The 17,209-nt window shown below is 38.0% G+C and overlaps 2 protein-coding genes across 4 annotated transcripts in view; one reads left to right on the top strand and one right to left on the bottom strand.

Moving 5' to 3' along the window:
* Positions 1–317: 317 nt before the first annotated feature.
* LOC117214414 (alpha-(1,6)-fucosyltransferase) lies at positions 318–3,478 on the bottom strand. The gene is made up of 5 exons (XM_033460513.1): positions 3,129–3,478; positions 2,449–2,737; positions 2,174–2,347; positions 1,789–2,089; positions 318–1,704 (listed from the first exon to the last, which is right to left on the bottom strand). Exons 2-5 carry the CDS (start codon positions 2,682–2,684, stop codon positions 643–645), a joined length of 1,773 nt encoding a protein of 590 aa, XP_033316404.1. The 5' UTR covers positions 2,685–2,737; positions 3,129–3,478; the 3' UTR covers positions 318–642.
* Positions 3,479–3,703: 225 nt separating this feature from the next.
* LOC117214413 (pumilio homolog 2-like) overlaps positions 3,704–17,209 on the top strand; it is a 63,929-nt gene continuing 50,423 nt past the window's right edge. Inside the window, exons 1-6 of one of the 3 annotated variants that reach the window (XM_033460510.1) lie at positions 3,704–4,211; positions 4,784–4,985; positions 5,866–6,087; positions 6,245–6,373; positions 6,462–6,584; positions 8,888–9,037. In XM_033460510.1, the coding sequence (XP_033316401.1) occupies positions 4,890–4,985; positions 5,866–6,087; positions 6,245–6,373; positions 6,462–6,584; positions 8,888–9,037 (720 nt within the window). In that variant the 5' untranslated portion in view covers positions 3,704–4,211; positions 4,784–4,889. Of the gene's footprint in view, positions 4,986–5,865; positions 6,088–6,244; positions 6,374–6,461; positions 6,585–8,887; positions 9,038–17,209 lie in introns of all 3 variants that reach the window. The other 2 variants (XM_033460512.1, XM_033460511.1) reach the window with 2 other exon arrangements.

Below are 17,209 nucleotides of genomic sequence, written 5' to 3'. Positions count from 1 at the left end.
CAATTTTATAAAAATTGACATATTACTTAGGTTTTATCTGATTATTGGCTTGCCACTGTAAATAATACTTTGAGTTCAAGTGCATTGGCACAAATAATTTTTGTTTTATATTGTATGTTAATTATGTATCTATTTTAAATGCATTATATAAAAAACATACATTCAGTTCGCTAAAGAGTTGCAATGTAATACATTAATACAATCACATTCTAATAAAATCTCTTATTAAAATAACGACTACAATTTGTAACTTCAATCAAAATATATAAAAATTTTTAATTATATTGCGCGCATGTACGCTATGCATTTTTATTTTCTTTATGTTTATGTCCTTAGTTCAATTTGTAAGAAGATCGTAAACGTATTCAAAATTTTCTATAATATTTGTTTACGAATATCTATATACGGTCTTCTCAAAATTCAAGATTTACATATGCATAGGCAATAGAATAATTCACTTTTTTTTTTATATAATTTGAGATAGTTTCAGTTTGCAAGAATTAAATTTGTCATTTACTAGTAGTAAAATATATACGTGTTTGTGAAGTTTTTTACTGTTTTTAACAATTTAAATATGAAGGCAAGTTATTTTTTTTCAAGCAATCTGAATGCTTTCAAGATCACTACATATTCAGAGTATGCCTACTCGTTCCTGTTTTCTTGTAAAGGGACATACGGATATTTCGGAAAATCTACAGCATCTACTGGATTTTTAACTTTAAAACTAGGAAATAATCCCGTCATACTAGTTCTAGTATTGTATCCTTTGGAATAACCGTCCCAATGATTTCCAAAAACTTCAATTAAATCTCCTACTTTCAATTCAATTTCACCCTCCTTTCTCGGCTTATGATCTAGAATAGCTTGATGAGGGTGTGGATTTTGACCACCATAATAGTAAATATCATCTAATGACGCGAAACGATTATAAGCGTCTGGATAATATGTTTGCATTAACTCATATGCTACACGGCACACTTGAGAACTGAATGTGCACACCAAATAATCACATTCGGATAAGAGATGTATATCGATAATTATTCCTTGTAAAGAAGAATCGGAATATCGTTTCGCAACTGAAGCTGTCTCTGCTATTTCTGGATCTCCTATTATTTCATAATTTGAATAACGATTTCTTGCCGTTGTGATCACTTTTGGATCATCGCTCGCTAGAAAAACTCTTCTCACTTCTGGTTTTGGTTCAAGTTCGTCGAAATATTGTTCAACTTTAACCATATATTCGTCTATATCGTGATAAGCAGCTTCAGTACCAACTTTATCTGTTCTCCGTACATGAACTCCAACAATAGGTTTTTTGAAACCTAGTTTTTCCTTAGCATTCTCTAATGTTCTTTTCACATGTTCTTGAGGTCGCATTAAATACTTTAAAACTTGTCCTACCCACCACACTAAGGGATGGCCATGAAGTTTCTCTAACCTTGAAGCTAAATCAGCTGGTACACTTGGTGGTTGAAACCTCGGTTTTGGATAAACATTATCCACAATTGGCAATGAAATGACTTGTTTAGATGAGTCACCAGGCCAGTTAGCATGTGATGCTCCAATTGTAGATACACAAGTCTCGCTAAGTGGTTTAAAGACTGATTCCCAACCATCTTTGTGATACCTCCAACCTTTAGATCTAATTATTAATGTTCGCTCTGTACCATAAGCAACTAAGAAACAATATGTAATATGATGAATCTAAAATACAAAATAATGTACAAAATTTCATTTATAATGATTTATATAAATTCTTACATTTTATTTAAGATAATTTTTATTTACCTGACATCCAAATCCACAACCTTTGTTTAAACTGCAAACCAACTTTCTTGCTTTATTGCAATCACTAGGATTTTGTAAATGCCTGAATCTTCTTTGTACAAGATCAGATAATTCTTTTGCTTCCTTTTTACGCCATTCATCATAGCCATCTGCTTTCATTAATTTGTCAATGTCTATTATGAGAGATTTTTTATGATCCCAAACATTTTTTAATGTGTCCTGTATTTTTTTTTCTCTTTGTTCATAATTAAGTTTATCAATAGTTTTCCTAAATTTACTTAGTTCTGCATTAATATAATACCTGTTCAAAATATTAAAGTACCGCATGTAACATTCCCATATTTTCATATACAATGACAAACTATACCTTAGATGCTATATTTACCATGTCTCTTGAATATTATTTCTTATCATTCTTCTTAATTCTTCATATTCAGAAGAAGGGACACCGTGCTTAATATTATCCTGATGATCCAACAAATCATCATAAAGAGAAACTTTCTCAAGTTTTTCTTGTATTGAACCTAAATGGTCTCCTTGAATAGATTTTGATCTTTCTCTGGAAATTACGTTATCCTGTACAACGAAAAGATCACAGTGCTCTTTGTTTTAAACTTCAAATAAATCTGTCTGCTTTTATAATTTCTGGTATAAACTTACCCTAAAATTATATTTTTTAATGCTTCATTTTGTCTCTTAAGAATCTCAAAATCATTAACCATTTGAGCTAAACGTTGAGCATTTTCTTTATTTGTAGGACTCTCATTATTGGATGATAAATTATTAGCCTTAAAGATATGTGATACTGATATTATTAGTACCAAAAGCCATGTAGCCAATAATGCTATTCCTACTTTCCCTAACCAACCAGGTCTCCCTGACCAAAATGTTGCCATTTTATATTATGGTAATAGAATTATATTATATTTGATGAGTCGCATTACGTCATCTATAAATGTAAAATTATCACTCTTTTAATGGAAAATTGTATTACACGACAACTGTTATGTAACAAAAGTAAAATATTAAAAGTACTTTGTAAGACAGTATTTTGTGAGTACTGAAAAGAGTTACTTGAACTCCTTTATCAGGCAATTAAGAAATATATATTGTAGGTATAACTTCACAATAACAGTACAAATTATCCTCAATAAAACTAATTTATCAGTAGGAAGTATGAATGTACAAGGTAATACATAATGAAACAAAGTTAAAAAAGGAAGGAAAAATATAATACAAGACATATTATTAAATTATCATTGAAAACTTGACATTAACATGTTTTTATATAAATCACGAATAATCTTATGTTGACGAATTGAATAAAATATCAATCTTACCGTGTGCTTCAGCATTTCTATAAAAAGATTTCAAATATGAGATAGAGAACATTCGTTATCATCAACGTAATCATAGGAACAAGTTCTTTGCAACAAATTGTCAAATTTTTTTTCATGTGCGGGTACAGTCATTAAACACTGTTTCATATGGCAAGAGCAGACAGTGTGAGTTACAATTTACAATTCTTCCGCATACATTATGAGCCGTTTGCATTGGAGAGTTAAATACTCTAACCATAGACTCTAATCAGTAGCTACATTGGTTTTACGATATTCAAACATGAATTTCTCGAATAAAATTATTACTAGCTATTTGTTCACTTAACAAATTAGCTGCACAATATCGTAAAGTATATGAAATATTTTATCGACAGTATTACACGTACATTTTCAAATTATCCTCCAAACTATACAATTCGATTAATATTTAAGAAATCGATCATATATGAGATATTACAAGTGTGAACAATTAATTTTAAAACACGACTTTTATATCAGATGGCGGTAATATGCTACGTTTAAGTCTAACATGAAACATCGCTATCTATTCGTTTCATCCATGATTTTGTCGTATAACCTAGAATCTTGACACTTTAAGTACGGCGTTGTGTAAATGTGAAACGGACGATTAACGCCGAACAAAGTCTGCGAACTTTTGTTTAAACGTTAGTTTTAGTGTTATTAACGAACCGATTGCTGAGGTGAAAGTAAAAATCAAGTCGGAAGTTGCGATTGGAAAAAGCATGAAATTGACAGAAATAACGTATTGGTTTGGTATCGTGTCGCGGTATTTCTAAACGCGGGTTGGTTCTTTATCCTCCCCTCCCCTCTTGCCCTCCGAATCCCTTCTGAAAATCTCGTAGCATCCTTGCGCGCGAAACACGCGTATGCCGGTGGACGCACATTGTGTGCCAGTACTTCGATGTACATACCTGTGAATAGTGTATTTTAAGCTTTAGTTTTACGGGATGAGCGTGTGAAAGACCGAAGCGTACATAGTAACTGTGAAAATATCGAGTAGTATAGAACGAAACGAACGATATTTGTCAATTAATTTCGACTATAGTCATCGCAGTAATTGAGGTAAAGCTTATAACGTAAATCGAAAGAGGGAACACGTCCATTATCGTACCTGGTATAGTTTCGGGGAAAGGGATTTGTTAACATCAACAACGATACAAAGAATCTAATTTTACGAATCTTTTGGTTCCTCCCCCTCTCTACTTTCCTACCCTTAATTCCCTCTCGTCCGTTGATGAACAAGCAGTTGTCGTTTTTTGCATGTTTCACTTTTTTTTCTTCGGCATCCCCTCAGTTTCATTCGTCCGTCGCTGAAGCGGTTGTGTCGTTTGGTAAAACTCGAGGAGCCGTGTAGACTTAAAGTTGCATTCGGTTCGACAATTCTCTTTGTGTTCTCTTGTTCCCCGTGTCCGGCAGTGTTGTCAAAATTCCGGCAGCACCGCTGTATTCCAGCTGCCATTGCTGTACTGTCTAGCGTTCAATCACAGGCATTCATAAATACGATTCTATTTAGTGATTATTCTTGTTATCGTTGCCGTTCTCGTCGTCGTGGAAACAATGAAGATGTCACATTGTTAAGAGTCACACGTAGAACATGCTCGCAGAACATACATAGCGGGTGATTTTACCTTTAGCTCCAGACGCCGGTTCTGAGCGAGCTAACCTTCACAGTGAGGGAACATCTTATCTGTTTGATCATCGTTCGTCGGACCTGAAGCAGTGGTACAGATTGACAGAACGATGAAGTGGCTCGGTGCGAGTAGCGCTGGTGCTGCGGGTGAACCGGCACCTTCTATGCAATTGCACCATCCTTCCGCGAATGGACACATACCCACAGTAAGCACTTATCTTAATTTTTTTCTAGTTTCCTATCTCGTAATTAGTACAACGTGTAAAACGATTTAACGTTACAAAGTTTTGCTCGGATCGAAGTGTTCATAACCTATCATTTCATGTGTCTTCTAACTAAAATATTATTTTTCGATCGTTACTCCAGAAATTTACTATTGTACTTATTTATTTTTTATTTGGTATATTATTATTTAACGTAGAAAGTTCTATTCTACTGTTGAAACATGAGAAAACAGTCCTTTATATTGTTCATATGCATAAATATTGCATATGCTTATGCTTTGTTTAATCCATCATGGCAGGATATTGTATAGAAATGAAGATGTTTTGGTTGCATTTATCAACTTGCTTACTCCAGTGAAACAAGACTAATCCTGCATACGTTACTAATTTCTTTGAACTGTAGGAATAATTATATGTGTTTTAATATCAAAAAGAGATTTTATTGTTTTATGTTCCTATTAGTTTTCTGATAAAGCATAGATAAAATACTAATATATGTATATTTTAGAGCACTGTGATACCATGATTGATTAAACAGTTATGACATACTTTATAATATATACATTAGTTATTAACAATTTTATAATGATATCTTTAATAAATTTGATATGATAATCCTTCTTTGTATGTACAGTAGTAAACAATTACCTAGTAAACAATTTTCAGTAATTGTAATTTTTTTAGTATTATGTACTCCAAAATAATGTATTGATTTGTACATCTTAAGTTTATATTAATTCAAATACACTGATTTAAACTTGGATTTTATCTGCAAAAGTTATTATTCATTTAATATAACTATAAATTATCTATGAGAGTAATAAGGAAAATTTGAAGTAATGAAATAATTGTTTATTAATAGGATACAGAACAATGTGGGCAAGTAATGGCTGGTGGTGATAGTATGCGTATACAACCTGGTCAAACACATCAAATTGGTGTGAACAGAACTCAAGATGATGCCATGGTGGGTTACGTATTTCAACGACCTACGGAAGCAGAATTTAATGCCCAGTCTTCAGCTTTCCAAACAAAACAGGCACCACGTGCTTGGGCTCTTGCAGATGATGCTATTATTGATAATGTAAGCGTACAAAATATTTTTCAAGATATATTAGATGGTCTATTGTAGGAGAAAAAAGAAATTTGTAGACTTATGCTTTGATACTCCAAAAATACTATAGATAAGTAGCAAGCATATCTGTTGCTTTCATTTGATTGCAAATTTAAATGATTTATAGAATCCAGAAAAATGGAAATATCCCATTACTAAACTGAGTGTACCACAACAGAATCAACCACAACAATTGGGTCTGCAAACTATGAACAATGTTCATTTACCTTATGAAATCCATCCAATGCAACTTAAAGTAAGTTGTATATTACTTAATATCAAGATTAATAAAAAAAATATTCTATAATCTTGTACTAATATTTGCATTTTTTATTGTTGTGCAGAGTGGAGCACCAGGAACAGAACATTTAGTTTACCTTAATAATCAAATGACAGCACAGCAACAAGTTGCCCTCTTTCATCATCAACAGCAGCAACAACAACAACAACAATTCAGAAATGGCCAGGTAAGCATAATTATCATTTCAATAGCTTTAGAATATATTAGAATTAGAGATTGGATATTTGAGATATGTTTACTCAATGTTTTATATTAGTGTCATTGAATGGAATGTCTGTTTGTGTGTGTGTCTGTGTGTCTGTGTGTATATATATATATATATAAATGTATATATATATTTATCAATGGAAATGTGATCAACTTTATAATGGAGATATGTCTATATCCAAGAAACAATGCATTGAAATACGTATCTCTTTCCTCGTCCGTACTATTGACCACTATTTTTCCGTTATATATTTGGCTTAATATTGAAATGCATACAGTTTTGACCGTCATATACCTAAATTTTAATGTCAATGATGCTGTCATATATATCATATCAATCAAGAAATTTTAGGCGTTTTTATCATAACTTTCTCAAAATTTACTATATCAATAATATTTAAGTTTAATTTCCATGTCGCGTAATCAAGATTAATAAAACAGATTGACTTTTGAGTCTTTTGAAACATAAAACTAATTTGGGTTATATCCAAAAAAATATCTTCGGTATTCTTTTATGAAAAAATATTTTATAATTTAATAATTAAACATTATCGTCTACTGGTTCATAGTTTCACGTTGTTGTTTATTATCTTTCGATATAATTAACGCATTCGATTTGGTAGGAGTTTAAATCTCGTACTACTAGTTGTCTAATTAGAGAATGTCATTGACATTGTCGGTAGTAGTTATCAATCGACTAAATAGAAAGTTTAATCGATGCGTAGGTCTCCTCGACAAAACAGTGTCAGGGCCAAAATTTGGCGATTCAAACTACGACATTTAATTACGTAGGAAACTAGTCGAAACACAGACTTGTATTTTAAAAGAGTATGCGTTATATTATTTATTTTTTCGTTACAATTTTCAAGGAAATATTCTACTACATTTTTAAATACGTGTTTATTCTAAATAGGAGATATTTCTTTATAATAATGATGTAAACTGTAATTTTCAATTTTCAATTTGCCCTTTTTGTTTTTAAATACCTATTTTACTCATTATTGTTTTCCTCGTTCAAGTTTATTTTTGTAAACTATAACGAATGCAGGCATTTGTTAACGTTAATGGCTTTTGTACACGGTAAATTACATCGCAGATTTTTTTTATCGTTATACTTTCTATCTTAATCATAGATGAAATTTGTAAAAAATAGAAAAAAATGTTTTAGTTTCTAGTTTTCTTTAGATATATTTGATATATTTTGAGAATAATCTGTGATAATCGAATAAGAAACAAAAATTTATTTCTTCTGGTTAAGATCATCTGGCATTGTGTTAAAACAGTTTTTGAAAATTCGCGAACGTATATACGTTAGGTTTGGGATAGTATTGTCCTTCATTCGTGGCGTTAATACTTAGTCGGGCCAGGTAAATTTACTAAGCACAATCAAATTTTCATCCGGTCGTCGTGAGAGGTCGTGCAAAGTAAAAAGGACGATGATTGGTCAGTATCTTTCGCCAAGCGGAGAGTAACTGTCAAAATGCTCGGTAGAGGGCATACCATTCGAGCGTCGTTCTTTGTTTCGGTTAAGAGGGCAGTCTCTATCGAAGAGAGAGGCCGGTTAACGAAAATTCGAGGAGAGACGACAAGTAAGAGCATCGTGACGCCGAGCGTTGTTTCAACGCCCGATAACGACGCGTCTTGCGATATGTCAAGACGGACGTGAATTTAGGCAAGAACACGTAATCGACTTACTCCCCCTGTAAATAAATAAACGCGTATTCGCGGAGTGAGTGTGCAAAGTGCGCGAGAGGAGAAAGGAGGTGGAGGAGGTGGCGGCGGCGGTGGCGGCGGCGACGGCGGCGGCGGAGGAGGAGGAGGAGGGGGAAGAGGACGAGGAAGAAGAGAGGAGCATAGGTAGCAGTGGCAGCATCGAGGCACCCGAGGTGTCGAACTGTTTGACAGGCGGCCGAGCGCTTTTCTTTCTCTCTCACACTCCCGTTCGTGGTGCTGCGATTTGTATTGTTCAGCGGCGGTGTGGTGTGTTCCGTTTACGAGAGGTCTGTCCGCGTTCACAGAGGAAAAACGAACGTGAAAACAACCGGGAGTGGTGTGTATTCAGTGCCGGCTGAATCGGCGTCCGCGCCCCGACGCCGCCGTTCGACGTACGATTCACTTATTTTTCAACAACGTATCCTCAACATTCAACGAATCTCCTCCAAGATAGCCTCGTCTACCGGATAGTGCGTGTTAAAGAGTGTGTGTTCGATTTTTCGTTCGCGTTGTTGGTGTACTACGGGGTTAACGGTGAATCTCTCGAAGGTGACGCGCCGTGCCGAGGGTACCTTGGAGACGGTGGAGAGTTTCGGTGTAGGGTACGGCCAGGGAGCAGGTACGAGCACAGGCGACTGGATGAAACCACCGGGGGATCTTTTCCTTTACTGCGACATGAAGGATTTGGGGGCCGACATGGTATTTATTTCAGTTCAATTACACTTTTTTATTTTCAAGTTTTTCGTATTTCTGCTTCTCCACGCGACACGAGTCGCCGAACATTGCCAATTTGTAGGTTATGTTTCGAAGTCTTTTATTCCACAATGGAAACCTCCATGTTTATGAAGCTTTAGGGGGGAACTTGACTTGGTTGTACAAATCACTGTTGCTGCTCATGTATCGTAACTTAGTTAAAATGGGTATTATTCGTCAGAGAAAGCCTTTGCAAATTTGGAAACTTTGTATTATCACGATTTTATTTTATTTATAACCTTTTTATTGCTCATCTTACACTTAATGAATATAATAACGAATACCGTGTGTAACGGTGTATTTTTATCTTGTGTCTCGTTTTCCTGTTGGCGTTGTTTTTGTTCATCGTTCTTTCGGTAAAAAAAATATTTCAATCAATGGTATTAAATAACGATGAATTTTTTTGTTTACTTTATTTAAATATAGTGTAGCGTCGTAGTGTATCTATCAAAATATTTTGTGTTTACGTTATCTGATAGTTGCAAAAAGCACCGTTTTGTTAAAAATTAGTACAACTATATTTTCATTGTTACTTATGCAGTAATTGCATTGACAAGTTTATATTGCCAGACTAACATTCATAAACAAACGAGTACTTTGTTATATTATTAGGTTTTATGCCTTTTTCAAGGATACTTCAAACTTTTTATGAAAAAGCTGATAGCTTTGTTTTATGGTAGGTCAGAAATGTCCGAAAGAATGACTTTAACCTTTTTATTCAGTTTTTATTCATCATTGATATAATTACAACTCGTAAACAACATCCTTGTTATTGTTATTTAAATGGATAGTTTTGCAGAAAACGAACGAATTAATGATCATGTTTAAGTGATGTGCAATCATTAGGAAAGCACTTGCAATACGTTAAATTATATCAACATCGGTGCTTTCTTTTGCATCGATCCTAGATTGTTTACTACGATCGAAATACATTCGTATACATTCGTAAGTACATACTTGATATCGCGTAACTATCAAGGTAAAATTTTTCGAAACTATCCACAAGTGAAATTGATGACTATCATCAAACACCTTAAAAAAGAACGGATGGTCTGAATCGTAAGCAGGGATAGTCGTACGAACGTGCTCTCGCATGGAGGTATCCTACAGTAACTCAGCCAATCAGGTCTTCGAATTCGCTTAACCTTGTAATATAACAACGAACCATTAGCATTACCTTGTATCTTTACGACAAAAAGATGGCAAGTTTTCGAGCCGTGTTTATTTTAATGGGAACTAGACAAAACAATGGGTTTCGAACGGTCGTGTTATAAAATGAGTAAATAATTCAGAACTGTCCCGACGATGGGAAAGAGGACTCGTTGAAGAAGAGGGGAAAGTTTCTCAATACGATAGCCATGGAGCGCTGCCGGCACGTTTCAACCATAGAAAAAATATGTATCTAGACGTCCGAACTGAATCTTTGCAGCGCTCCGCTCCTTCAACTATTTCTTCGTTGTTTATGTCCTCGAACTCTACAGTAAAACGCCCGGAGTTCGGAGTTCTATCCTTCCTCTCTCTCCTTCTCTTCTTCCCTTGAGCTCTTTGTCTTTCTTTTATACATAAGCGAGCAAACCGGAGGTACGGGAGAATGTTCGCGTTGTTTTAGGTTAATGTACTTTCGCACGAACTAAGAATGTTTCACGCGGTGGAATTGTATTGTATAATATTAAAAACGTGTTTCGTCTTCTCGGAGGATTTCTTCGTTTTTGGTCCGATTATCAATCAGTTTGTTCCTTTCGCATCCTGTTAGATTATGAATACCGTATTTTGTCCGTAGCTATTCTTTTTTTGTACGAGGGCCATGTTGTTTGGACCGGTGCCATTTAAATTTATACGGCTTTATGTTTTGCATGTTTCCCCTTGCTTGTGGTTCCCCCTTTGGGTGCACCTAATCGATTGAAATACTGTCAGGGTCTTCTCTGGACTGTCGTGACACATGTGAATTGTACGTGTGCCGAAAAACTCAATGGAAATTTTTCACTTTGATATTCGTCGTTCATGGTTTACAGTTTGGTAATATAGGTTTGATAATATCGTCACGATTTAGCCATTTCGTTTTAGAATTTACGAATATAATTATTCAAAATTACTTTACATAGTTTCAGAATACATTTTCCATTGTATATCGTAGTAAAATGCCCTTACCAGTCTTTCTACTCGATTCTTTACGCTGACGGCGAATTTCGTCGCGGAACGTTTCATTCGACTCGCGTCGAATGTTTTTATTTGGCTTACCGACCGAGACGCCGACTCGGACGAGCTCCCCTCGAAACCGTGTGCATTAACGATACTGCATTGATAAAATCGTAAAGGATAAATACATTTATCCGTGAGTCAGATGCACGATGCCGCGCTTCTCTTGCACCAATATAAACGGCAAATATGCCTGGAGGTAATATTGATTTGCGTGAGTCACTCTATCTCTTCTAGTAGGTTCGAGGTTCAGGTTTGTCCTTACTTGCCACAAAATGTTTTCAATTAGCCTCGTCATTCGCATTGCCACGCTTTCGATGGCAGGTAGTCGTAATTCGACTTTACAAATCTCTGGTAAAAATATTACACGCGAAACGTTTTCTGATGCAGGATGTCCCGAAGAAAGTTGGTATTATAATCCTCATGGATTATGGACATGTACACTGTAAAGTATTACACATAATGTTACAACATAAAAATATCAGGTTGTCACCTCGTTGCAGCGAACTTTCTCTTCTCTCTGGCCGACAGTAACAGATGGTTATGGATAGTTATGCAGTTAACGCCCACGGTTCGCAAGCCTCTCCACGATAATCGTTACACAAGATCAGTGTCGCTCTTCGATTATGTTGCATCCGTGCTTCTCTGCAACATAACGTTAACTCTCCTTTGAAAGAAACGGTAAACATCTCACGCAGAATCTATCCAAGAGACAAGAACCGTTCTCCATTGTCTTCTCTATTTTTGGCGGCAAATTATCAGGCTGTTTCCTTTTTATCCAAATTCTCGTTTTGTAGTCGCGCTCCATGAGAGTCTCGTCTAGACGCGATATTTTCTCGCGAAACACAGGAATTCTCGGAAAAAGTAAACTATCGTCGACAAAATATTCGGACTTGAATCATGGCCAACATTATGGTTGACTACGCTGACCGGTAAAGACAGGACTGGTAAGAAACAACTCCCACGCGCGCGCGTTATCGTATTCTATTCGCGATAAAAGAAGAGTGAAACCAGTTTCCGGTTTCTTAAGTGACGTCAGCCTCGAAAGAAATGTTCTGCAACGCTATGCAAAGGAGTTATTAAGCAGTGGATAATCTGTTTTCCTGAAATGGCAATATGAGACTTTTTGACGATAAGGGAAAGCCGTCGAGGGAAATGTTTATTGACATCGGCTTATATGTCTGTGAACTTACGCAAAGCGTCATCGATAATCGATAGTTGTCGCTGATTCGAGTCTCGAAGCGAGTGGATAAAAAAACAGGATTGCATGTACTGATCGTTTCAATTTCAATAATATTTCTGTTCTTTCCTATTAAAATTCGGAATAATTCGTATGTTGCTTGTACTTTCATTCTTAGAACATTGGATACCAGTTTTATAAACTTCCTATCGTACATATATATAAATTGCATAATCTTTTACATATTTTCAGAGTGATTTAAATTCAGATGTTATATGTGTATGTAGTATGCAAATTATCGTATTAATAGCTGGCGTAATCGTCTCGTATCGTATAATCAGTTTCTCTAATTTTGTACTTTCACCTTGTAGAACTTAAAGCGTAATTCAAAAATAGATATTCATGAAATCTTCGAATCGTCCACGAGTTCGAATGATTTTCTCCTCTGGAAATTTATCCGGATAAAAGTCGATCGAGCTTTCCCGGCTCCCTTCGACCGTTAGGGGTGAACAACTCGGACTGTGTAGAATCGTATCGTGGAAATTTATACGTAGAACGGGGCGGGGGGAGCAGTTCAATTTGACCAGCATTGGGTACAAAATTTTGTAGTGTTTCTTCTACGAACGTGGCGGTTACCTCGTCGGATAGTATTCCCTCGTTTATGCCGTAAAGTGACGTATCGCGTCGTGACTTGTAGTGACGTGACGCGCATGTCGTTGAACCTAAACGCATCGGTTACGCTTGCAGATTCGTCATCGGGAACAGCAGTGTGTAGTACACAAAGAAGAAGAAATTTATTTGTAAACGTCTCCTTCGCGCGGCCACGACTGTGGTAGCCCGTGTCGCATCGTTTCGAAACACATCGATTTGCGTATTTTGTTCTCCAGGATTACGTATCGCGATCATTTGTCTAAAATTTCTACAAGCTAAACCATCGTACTATGCTTTCTTACACGAACGAGAATGTTGCTCGGGTTACTACATCGGTTAACCGATAGCGATGGCGTTAGCTACGAATTGCCAGATCCGCGCCGATTTCTTTTTAATTAAAAATCAAACCGGGGCAACAAAATGCAAAAACCACCCCCATCGCGCGTTCTTCTCTGTTTCGTGTCTACTGCGCACGCATTTGGCTCACGCAGGCGCACGCACACGCACAATTGGAGAAAGAGTCGAAAAGGGGTAGAGTGAGGAGGTCGAGGGAGAGATGAAGAAAGAGAGAGAACAACAGGGTTCGCCTCCCTCGTGCTGCTGATTCTCCGCGAGGACAGTGGCCGTGACCCGAGGCCGAGGGGCCTGGGGAGGGGTCGGTGGCCCCGTGGCAGTTTAGCGACGACATCCACGCTGCCGTTCCACTGGTGGGGGAACCTCGTGGGTGTGCGGGGTGAGTAGGGAGAGAAGTTGGAGTGGCGGCCCGCGTGGAGGGGGTTAGCTCCGTCGACGTATGGTGGGGTATAGCTTAGGGGTATAGCGAACTATCGTTGGCTTTGTTCAATGAAAGAGAGATCCAGTATTCTTTCGTCTCGTCTCATTCTCTGTTTCCTTTTGTACTCTTTCGTCCGATATCCCTTCGACTTGTTCTCTCGCTCGTTCACCCTCGTTTTTCGTCTCCTCGCAATTCTCCCTCCAACGAGGTTGCGGCCAACGTGCAAAAGAGCTTTTGCTTCTGCTGCTGCTGGCCGGTTCGAATGGGTAGAACGATATTGTCCTCGTCTAGCGTACGAAAGATGACGACTGCGGCACGTCGTTTTACCTTCTCCTTTTTCCTCCTTTATCCCTTCTTGTTCCACTCTTCTCAGTCTTCGCTGAATGTGCAAAAGTTTTCGCTGACCGGTTTCAGGGGACGGAATGCTACCGTTTTCGTTCTGCTAACGAACGAACGGAATCAACGGGAATTATCATTTTCTCTTGTTTGTTTTCTATTCCGAATCGTGTTCATACTTGTTCGTTTACAAGCTAATGGGCTTGCGGTACACAGGAATCGTAATGTAGGGAATCACGGTGTGGAGAATCGAGAAGCCTCCCTCTTGGAAGTTTCTCGGTGGTGGAACGAGAAAATTTGCGATGGGTTTTCTCTTGCTCGTTCATTCGCTTCTCGACCTCTTCTCGTCCCTTTCTCCCTGTAGTCGTGCTTAACGTGCAAAAGCGTCTCTGCCGGCCGGCGACGCGGTCGATACTCACGGCGTATCGCCCCCGGTTGACCGAGCCTTACCCTTACCCTTACCCTTACCTTACCAAACCTTTAGACGTATCCTTCGTTCCACTCTGTAGCTCCGATTCGCATCCCATTTGTGTGCGTAAAAGAGAACTTCGTCGTGATTGTTATAATACAACGAAGTCGCCGGAACAGTGAAGAACGATGGGAATCGCCGACGTACCCAGCTGGCTCGAGCACATCTTCCTGGTATATAAATCCTCGGATATAGAATTAAAAATCGTAACGTGTAGCGTGACAATGGTCCAAAGTCTTTCAATCATTTTCAAACTTTGCTTCTCATTGCCTTTACGTAGAGTTCGTGTATCGCATGACGGGTACGTGCCGCGCAATCTGGAAAGTCATTCGGACGTCATCGATGCGCACAAACGGAGAATGTTGCTCGCCCAGTCCTTTCGAAGGATATTTTCGCTACTACGTTGTGGTCAAAAACAGTAACAGCAGCACTGCTGTGTTACAAAAGAGACAGAGAAAGAGAGTAAAACCATGACCCGGTGGAACGGCACGAAATACAGGTTGGACAAAAATGTGCCGTAAGATGATGCAAACGAAGATTCGCTTTCCAACTTGATACGCGCGAATCATCAGCTTCGTGCGCTCCTTCGATCGACGTTTTCTCCCGTGGGATTTCTAACCGGTTTCTAAACTAGTACAACCCGTTCGATTTTTTCTTCTGTTCCCTTTTATCCGCCGATTTGTCGAACTAGGTGAAAAGACGCACGCGTTTCGCCAGGAATCAGGCCTTAGAATTTCATGTTAGACCTCCAAGTTCTCACGTAGATATATTTCGTTCGTGTGACGTGATCAAACGTTTCTTTATCGGTGGTTTTTTACGACTTGCATGCAAAGCGATACACGCGTAGAATTGATAACGATTAATTCGTTGTAAAGGACACACGCTAGCATGTCTCGACACGAGATATAATTAATGCGCTTACAGATGCACCGTAGACGATAAACAGCGTCGTTTGATATTTCGTGGTTTATGTATTCGAACTGTTATACCCACTCGATGAATGACGCACGATGCTATTGTACCTGGTATCGTTTGCTTGATCAATAAAATATAAATATCGCGTGTGTCTTCGTCGTGGAAACGCGTGAAATTTCGAATCCCTCGTACTCCCACGGTACTTTTTCTTTTTCTCTTTTTTTTTTACTTTTAAGCGTCTCGTCGATGAATCATACTGATTCATCGAAGGTCTCGCAACGTGTCTTGTCCGCGTACCGATTAAATAATCTGCTACAACGCGCGATTTGTCCGAGCAAGTGTGAAATGTTTGCACAGAAGCGCCGTCGCGTCGATGCGGTAACGTTACGATACCACGCGTTGCGTGTACACGCTCGATTCCTCGGTATCGTTTTATGAACTACATACATACCACGCACACGGCAATCGAATTCACCAAGCTACCAATTCGCCAAACTTACAAAGTCTGCCGTCGCGCTCGTAAAATCAGCTGATTTTACTTCGATTTCTTTGTTTTAAAAGATCAATCAGAACTCGTATTACAGAAGTCATACAGAAAGCACATTGATCGACTTTATCAATGGTAATCATTTGCTTTGAAGGTTAAATAGTAGTCGTATGTTGTAGAGTTAAAAATAAGATTTTTTTTAAAAGTGGAGTTAATCAGCTAGGATTTTGAGTGGCTCATATACGTCAGCGATAAAGGTGAAACTTTATCGATAACTATATGCTACTTAATGAGCTAATTTACCGAGAGGAACGTTCGATTGAAACGCTTATAGAGATTCCGGGGAATCGAGTCGTTGACGTTTCACGATGAATAGTGCTTGATGAAAAGAAGCGACTTGAAAGAAGAAACGGGGTAGCTTCGAGTGAATCGAAACCCATCCCTTCCTTCTTGGTACTTTCGTTTAACGATCCACGGACCAGGCGTGAGTGACGATGCGGACGAAAATGCATCGAGACGCCCGCACTCTTGAGCTGCACTGTCACCATCGCACGTGCAGTATACCTGCATCTAGGATCCCGCAATCTGCGGACGATGGTTCCCTCCATCCCCACCGCTTCTCGTGGTTACGTCACTGACCTCTAGTTAGGTGAGGTCGGGAACAGTGCAGCAGAGTTCAGGTCACGATGGAACGTAACGACTCACCTCCGTTTTCGATTCGAGTCTTTTCCATTCCTCCGTTGAGATTATCTTTTTGCGCCAAACTTTGCGATCCCGAACCAACTTGCCGCTCGAGAGAAAGAACGATGTCAATATTTGCGACTGCCGATAGAGAACCAAGTCACATTTCGACCATTGACACTGTACACACTTTTCTTCGTATCTCTTACGAGTGGTACACGTTGTGTAACGAAAAATGAAAGTTTTAAAGTTTATGAAAAAAGGGGAAGCTGTAGAAGCAGACTGGTCTGCTGGCACGAAGGGTATTTGCCAGATTCTTATTTCATTGAGAAAGGATGCATGTATACAAGGGATATCAAGCTCTGATGATCGACTCTGTAAACGGTAGATACGCTAATTTTAAGCTAGTCTCTGTAGTTGGTTAGTGT

The sequence above is a fragment of the Bombus bifarius genome, unplaced genomic scaffold, assembly GCF_011952205.1.
Source record: "Bombus bifarius isolate JDL3187 unplaced genomic scaffold, Bbif_JDL3187 scf7180000009200, whole genome shotgun sequence".
Lineage (NCBI taxonomy): Eukaryota > Metazoa > Arthropoda > Insecta > Hymenoptera > Apidae > Bombus > Bombus bifarius.
Note: the sequence above shows the minus strand (reverse complement) of the source record. Positions and strands in the feature narration are given on the sequence as shown.